This window comes from Apium graveolens, chromosome 3 (assembly GCF_009905375.1).
Source record: "Apium graveolens cultivar Ventura chromosome 3, ASM990537v1, whole genome shotgun sequence".
Classification (NCBI taxonomy): Eukaryota; Viridiplantae; Streptophyta; class Magnoliopsida; order Apiales; family Apiaceae; genus Apium; species Apium graveolens.
The window spans coordinates 7,380,029-7,388,349 of NC_133649.1; the positions used below are offsets into that span (position 1 = coordinate 7,380,029).

An 8,321-nucleotide genomic window follows, 5' to 3' on the forward strand; every position below is an offset into this window, starting at 1 on the left:
TATGATAACGTAAATACTCGTATGCCCGGTCCTAATATAATAGACATAATATATTTTTAATCTCGATAAATGACGTGAGTTCGGTCCTCCAAAGCTTGTTAGAGCATGATGGGTCAGCGAGAAAATGGGAACAGGAAAATAATCTTCTTAAATAAATAAAATTTTCCGGTCTCGAGCGTATTCGTTTATTGAGATTAAACTGTACTTCAATTACAATACTCTAGTCAAAAAATAAATAGTTACCAATATAATAATAATAATAATAATAATAATAATAATAATAATAATGTTATTATTATTATTATTATTATTATTAAATGAAAACAAACTAATTCAACTTATTTAGCAAAAAATAATAATTAAGTCAAAGTTTAACAAAATGTAATCAACTCATGTTCAATAGTAATTCTCACCGCCTAAAAAGTTGCAAATTCTACGTAATTAAGCACGATTAGTACAGTGTATTATGGTCAATTTCCTTGGCTTAAAAAACCCCAAAAAGATATTTTATTCATGTAGCAATCATACTCAAAATTGATAAATATATATGATCATCATTCATACATCTGTAACCATCCATGTGTCCTCTCCAACTAGGATAATCAGCTCAACCACCCATTTCACACTTAATTAATGACATAATTAAAATTAATCATTTCATATAATTGTCGGCTAACCAATACTAATTGCCTGTAAATGCAATAGGGCAGGTAAGCACAATTTGAAGGGAAAGAAAGCAAGGCATAGAGCTTATGAGCTATCACTGTCCCATATCCAAAAACACTACAGAGTACATATGGGGGAAATGACAATCACCAACTCAAAGGCCCTTGTTCATACAAGTCTCAAGTCACCCCTCCACAAATATGATCATAATTATTTTTGTCTATTTGACATATTTCACGGTATTTTTTTTGTTAATCCGGTATTCGGGTCAGTTTTCGCGCTACTCAACTACTCAACTAATTCAGAGAACTATAAGCACACTCGTACCCATCGAGCATGAAAATCCATTTAATTCCGCGTTTTCTAGTAGATTCGAACTTGTGATTTTGGGGTGTTAAGCCCGTAAAGTCAACTCTAAATCAACTACAACACCCGTTGTGGGTTTATATTTCACGGTATTATAGCTCGAGAAATAAAGGTTTATCACTTGCATTACGAATTCGACTCTCGTTCATCCTAAAATTTGATAGAACATATACCCGTTTGTAAGATATATAAGCCTAAATATCTCGAACTGATGGATTCAATCGTGTTGTGTCGTTTCGGGTTATACAGGGTCACAAAGCGGCTGTCGGCCCTAATAATTTGGAAACAGTTTCAGGGAAGTGGGATGTACTCGGAAAAGTTGATGACTTGACAGAAGAAAAGAGAGAAGATTTCTCTAGTAAAAGTTGGTCAACCAAAAAGATCGATATGGATCCATAAAGGAGAGGATAGACTACATGCGACTGGAACAGGAAGGGGGGTTAAGTCTGCTAATGGATGGCTTTTTCATTCAATTATTCATGACAGAACATGTCCTGTGTGTGGTGCACTTGTGCATCACAATGCCACCGCCCTTATTCCACCATAATGTTGATAATGCAACTTGATTCTTTGGTCATAAAGATGGCCTTTTATGCATATCCCCGTCTTCAATACGGTTTTGGCATGCACATTTGTAATGCACTTTCAAGTTACGGAGGTCATCCTCACGTAATTTCCCTGAGATTATAAATATATCTCGTAAATATGTATAAAGGTATAAATATATCTTATAAGTTATTCTTTTTCAAACATAAATATATCCCGTAAATATGCACCAAGGTGTAACTATATCCTATAAATCAAGCATCCACAGACATAAACATATCCCATAAATATGCACGAAGGTATAAAAATATCATACGAACCAAAAATCTTCAAAATTTCGAGTCAATTTCCATCCCTTTCATGTCTTCAACACAACTCACTACAACCTACAATTACTCGATACGATGATTTCACAAGGAATACGAGAATTTAGGTATGGTCAAACACATATAATACATTTCCATTACAATCATAAACCTTAAAAATAAAACTAAAAGCTAGACATAAAAACTCATGAACATGTAGTTAGATATGTACAAAAGGCCCACCGGGCCGGGCTTGGGTCTTAAAAAGCCCGGGTTTTGACCGGGCAAAACTTTTCGGGTTTTGATTTTGACCGGGCCTTCCGAAAATGTCAGAGCCCGTTTGGGCCCTCGAGACGGGCCTAACCGGGCTTTTGTTGGGCCGGATCGGATCGGGCCGAGCTTTTTTCTAATTTAAATCGTATCAAGTTTTATTAGAGATTCTGAAGACTACATATATTAATAACTAGATCATAGTAAAAATGTATTATTTTGCATGAAATATTTTATGAAAACATTACTTCGTTGAAAACATTTAAGTTCAGCAAAAAATAAACATGTTTATAGAATAATATATTTTATCATTGTTATCCAAATATATATATATTGTACTTACTATATCTTCTTTCATTATTTCTGCAATAAAGTATAGAAATAATATTATTAACCACAAATATGTAAATATATCTGTGTTTGAAGTATTATCTATATTTATATCAAATGTAAATTCATAAATATTTAAGAAAATATATTAGAATAATCAGATTTTAACCGGGTTTTTTCAGATTTTTAATGGACCGGGCCGGACCGAAACCCGGGCTTTTAACAGCGCCGGACCGGGCCTTGCCTAAAAATATAGGGCTCGTCGAGGCCCTAAGTCCGGGCCGGACTTTGACCGGACTTTGACCGGATCGGGCCGGAAATTTTTGTGCATCTCTGAGTCATGTAGTAACATATAAATTTAACCATTACCATCATAGACCTTAAAAAAACTAAAAGTTCACATCAAAAGTGATGAACACGCAGTAAACATGTAAATTTAATAATCCTATGATTAAGGAGTACTCCTAGTACATTTATAGTGATCCAAACCCAGAATAAATAAACAATTTCTACGCTTCCAAGATACCAATCAAATTCAAACCCCAGGAGGAAAGGACGCGGAACAACACAGACAACTATGAATACTAGTATAAACAAAACAAAGTAGGCAACCGGGGACAATATGTCGACAGCAGATTAAGAAAGGCATGTGATGTTATTAAGCAACAGAAACAACGAAAAAGAAAGACATGTGATGTTGAAACAGGGTGGCAAGAGAACATAAGCAACTGTTAGTTTACAGAGCTACAAACTGCTGGCACAAACTACATAAACACTTTGAAACATTAACAGGATTTGCACTGCACATGGATCTCTAACACTAACAGAGTAAGTATACATAGTCCACCGTTTGTAAGCATCATGTACCAATCATGAACTAGTATGTATTATAGGTAATTACTTAGCATAGCAATGTCAAACTAAACAATTTTCAATTCTATTCTTTATCAACACTATGATCACCAGTTGCAGTTCCAAAATATATAGAAATAACCAGTAGCAGTAGTGGTGGAGGCAATATTTGTGTGTCGTAAACCTGCAAGAGAATATTCGAGAGAATAAGATCACCATTATAATTACATACTGCCCCGCAGGGGGCAGTGACAACATCAATAGTATAGGCAATAATAGTGCGGGTTGTATAACAGATTGCAATCTGACTCCGCAACAATTAGTTAATGCAATTGGCTCCCCCAAGATAATAACAGCCACCTTATTAAATATATTTCCCTCCCTGAGATCAGCACTTTAACATTTGAAAATAAACTTTTCTGTCACATTTGATACTTTATAAGATGTCTCGCTACAATCCTATTTGTACTATATTGTCCTTAAGCTCTGTCCACTTGTTTATGCATCTTTCTTAAACCTAAATCTCATAGATGACCTCATAAAGCCGTCCAACAAAGACCACCACCAACTTCTAATTTCATGCATGGATTTGTTGTATCAGTTCCACTAGTTTGGTAACATTGTACAACTCTTTCTTTCAGATTTTCTAATAAATCTGGATCGAAGAGAAGCATTATGCAAGTACAACATATACATTAGAGCTCTATACATGTACTTGAAATACTGAAAGAATAAAAAGGCAACAAGAAGAGCCTTTTCATTCCTAAAACCGACACCCCTTTAGCCAGCAATAGAAGAGAAATATAGATCCAATAACGGGCTGTTTTGTTCTACATAAATAGTTTAAATAAATTACGGATGATATGATTTGCTAGTTAGCTAATTAGTTAAAATATAGCCAGCAAGTAGATAATTATACATATGTATTAGTATTATAGTAGTAGAGATATATAAAAAGTTTACTCCTTCAATACTGATTAGTATTACTGTATAAGTGGAATACAGTTGCAGCTGCATACATATTGGAAATTTATATACTTTTAATATAACAGGGTTTTACAAATCGACTATATTTCACATTAAAGTTTCAGCGATGCAACGGAAGCGGTTGTCATATCAAAGTTCTGGGTGTAAATTGCAATATCAGAATTTGCAGGTGTTAAAGTGCAAATTTTGGAATATTCAGGAGCTAAACTGATATAATCTGAACATTCTGAAATGCGTTGTAATTTCCTGCAACTTCAGGTGACAATCAGAATCATCCTGGGCTAGTTTCTAACAACTGCAAAATTATTGGGACACCAAAATCTGGCTTGGCAGATGTGGTCCGTATACACAGATATGTTGACGGGCACAGTAAAATAGTAGCCACGCCACACACGTTAATGATCAACACTCAACACTTATCCAGTGGTTACTTTAAATCTCATTTGTACGAGACTGGAATTTTGATTATATTTGAAAACTTAGACTGGCAACAACAATTCCTGCAATTGTGCTTCTTAAATAGGTAGTAAATTCTCTTGTGAACCCAGACAAATTGCTGAACGCTAAATTGAAGGTAGAAAGGTAGTTGGTGAGAAAAGGGCACCATGAATTTCGGATCTTAATTTCTTATTACCGCTTGAAAGGGGATCAGGGTCGACGGGAATGTTTTGGGGAAAAAGCAATAATCACTTTTTCTAAAGGTAAACATTAATCCCACTTATACCCAAAAGAACTCAACAATTCATAATTCCATGGTCTAGTTCTTTCAAGATGATATGATTAATTATCTCATTTATTCTCACCCCTCCCGTAATCTATTCTACAAAACCTATTATTTGACGCATAACGGCTGATTGATTTTAACTAAACCCATGAACATCTTACGCCTTACTATTCTTATCTATAATATCATTCCTACAAAAGGTGCAATTAATGTCCTCTAAACATGTTAGTGTATCATCTAAGATAATCTTCAAATCACTTCTCATTTTCATCTCCTAATGGTTCTACTTGCATCAATTGCAGTTTACTTGGATTTACAATATGCCTAGAACCTGGACCAATCATCTTAACGTCAAAAAAGTTAGCTGAAAATACATAACTTTGTTCCATTACTTGGCTATACAATTTCCTTTCAAAGTGAAAATTGTAACTTCTACAAATTTCTTGAACCAATTATCTACAATAAAGAGTCGGGAAAAGTTAAAAATAAATACAAATATAAAAGCAACAGAGTTATGTATTATTGTAGACCATGGTATCAAAATTAGGCATTTGAATGTAGGAAATAGATCATGTAGGAGGGCTATGGTTTTAAGAACTATTTACATAGGTCATCATGACAACTGATCGGGAAGAAATTACTGATTTGGGATAAGAGTTTTAATAAAATATCAACAATAACCCGTCTGGATTACATAACCTGATCCCAATTTATTATAAAGGTACACAAACATTCCTAATTGAAACTAGATAAGAAAAGTGATCCATAATAAAAAAAGACAACTAGCAATATAATAAAACTACATAATGGACAGATGCTAGAATAATTTAGGTAATGGGCTTCCAAATCCAATAAGATTTTTCAATCCAGTTTATTTTGGAATTTGGCCTTTTCAAGGGCTACAGCCTCTGAACAACAACTTTTATCATTTGATTTTTTTACAAGAGCCTAAGCAGCACAATTTATACCAACATCCTAGATATTGAAAGAGTCAAAGAGATACCTTGCCCAAATCAAAGCAATCCTTGCGTTAGGTAACTACACTAGCGCCAATTCAGTAAACATAATACTTTCGGTAATACTGAGTTTCTCTAGAAACCAACAGAAATAAGTCAGACACTTAATGAAAGCATGAAAAGAACCTATGGCAATTTATGCCACAGAGTGCTTGTTTGGATTTAGCATGTCAGCTTATGGATAAGTTACAAACAGCGGAATATTAGTTAGTATAGCTTAGCCTATTTTTAACTGTAGCTTGCTTTCCAAAAGTACATGGTCATACATATAACAGAAGTTGTACAGCAGTAAGCAAGAGAGCTAGTACATTGTACTCCTACAGAATTACAGATTCTACATAGTGCTTCCTACGCCTGATTTAAGTAACGCAATGAAAAACCTAGAGAAATCAAGTGCTAGCCATGACAATCTAAAATTTTAGACTATCAGATACACTGAAACTTCCATTTACTAACCTATAAAATAACAGAATATACTCATCTTCCATGGCATTTCTATCATAAACATCAGGCAACATATACTCAAAGAGTCAATGATCCATAAAATGTACTAACATTTTACCCTATTTAACAATATGATCATACTAGTTATGTGTCAGGGTAACATTACACCGATCATCAAGACGCAAACTAAAAAGACCATAATTTATTATCTCAACCTGGATTAATATTCGTATTCATATTTCCAATAATCATAAACAATAAAATTACACATAAACAGCCAGCTCATGTAATTGCAAATAAAGTACATTGCACTTACAGAGGACCTCAATTTATTCCAATATTGATAACGTAAACATCCATGTGGCAATTCCACTTTCACATCATCACGACGATTTCATAGCACCGACAAAACCACTACTCAGCAGCCTCTCCACATACTTACCAAGAATATCCACCTCCAAATTCACCTTCTGCCCAACTTTCTTCAACGGAATTACCACATTCTGCTGCGTATACTCCACCAGCATAAAATTAAAACACCCCTCCTCATCAAAAACCTTTACTACAGTCAAACTAGTCCCATCCACCGCAATAAACCCTTTCGGAACAATGTACTTCAAAATCTCCGGTGTCGTCTTAACTTTAATCCACAAAGAATCCCCTTCCACCTCCATCCCCACAATCTCACCAGTCCCATCCACATGGCCTTGCACAAAATGTCCCCCCATTCGAGTCGACGGCTTCACCGCTCTCTCCAAATTCACAACTGATCCCACAACAAGCTCAATCAAACTAGTTAACCTCAATGTCTCAGGAGCCAATCCAACAGTAAATTCCCCTAAATCTTTATCGAAATGCGTAACGGTTAAACAAGTCCCATTCACAGCAATACTATCACCTAAATTCACATCTTCAAGAACCACCTTCCCTTTCACTTTCATATCAAATCCACCATCATTTTGTGAAACCCCAATTTCTTTAATCTCACCCATTTCTTCAACAATGCCAGTAAACAAGGACTTAACTTCAAACCCATTGAGTTGACTTTTCTTGATTTGGGGTTTGACTTTCTGGGGATTGAAAGAAAGTGACAAAGATGGAGGCTTTAAGCTGAAATTGAGATTGAATTTGAGATGGGTTTTGAGTAAAGAAGAGGTATGAAGGTTCAAAATTGAAGCTTTTGGTGAAGATAATTTTAGGGTTTTAGAGACAGAGGTGGAATATGAAGACATTGCCATTATCTTACAAGTGTTTGAAGAAAGACAAGATTTTTAGAGATTGGACAGGGGATTGAACAGTATCTGTAGGGTTAAAGACAAGATTTCTCCATAAAGATCCGTTTTTTACCTAGCAAAAAAAAGATCTTTTTTTATTCTCTTTATAGTATATAGAAAAACGAATATAGTAAGTTACTTATTTGAAGGCCATTTCATAATTTGAAACTCGTTAAAAAAATCCTAATTTCAGTGTATATTAAATTTTGGTGAAGATTAAAATTAACTTTTTTGGGAGGAATGGAGGGGTACTACTTTTTCTTCTACACAAAAAAGGGTATGGCACTGTAAAATTTTAATTTTACTGTTGTGTAAATTTTATTGAGCAAAGAATTTTACGGTTGTGTAAATTTTATCAAGTAGAAACAATCATGTAATGTAAAATTTCTAAGTACAGGAGAATCTCGATAAATAAATATTTGGGATTAGAAAAAAAATATTTATCTGACGAGATTGTTTATTTATCGATTAATGAATATAATATTTATTTATCGATAAATGAATAATAATTCATTTAGATGATATTTTTAGACTTTCTTTT

General features: G+C 34.2%; 1 protein-coding gene across 2 annotated transcripts; it reads right to left on the reverse strand.

The window, feature by feature from the left end:
• Positions 1 to 3,263: 3,263 nt before the first annotated feature.
• LOC141711555 (riboflavin synthase-like) lies at positions 3,264 to 7,834 on the reverse strand. Of its 2 annotated transcripts, XR_012571389.1 has the most exons (2): positions 6,823 to 7,834; positions 3,264 to 3,519 (listed from the first exon to the last, which is right to left on the reverse strand). XR_012571389.1 is itself a non-coding variant. In XM_074514098.1 (1 exon), exon 1 carries the CDS (start codon positions 7,742 to 7,744, stop codon positions 6,890 to 6,892), a length of 855 nt encoding a protein of 284 aa, XP_074370199.1. In that variant the 5' UTR covers positions 7,745 to 7,833; the 3' UTR covers positions 6,681 to 6,889. The 2 variants fall into 2 exon arrangements, 1 of the variants encoding a protein (XP_074370199.1); XM_074514098.1 differs by lacking the exon at positions 3,264 to 3,519 and having other exon boundaries at positions 6,681 to 7,833.
• Between the last annotated feature and the right edge of the window lie 487 nt (positions 7,835 to 8,321).

Bases quoted from the DNA above. Each gene is read 5' to 3' on its own strand.
- LOC141711555 (XM_074514098.1), bottom strand. From the start codon at position 7,744: ATGGCAATGTCTTCATATTCCACCTCTGTCTCTAAAACCCTAAAATTA.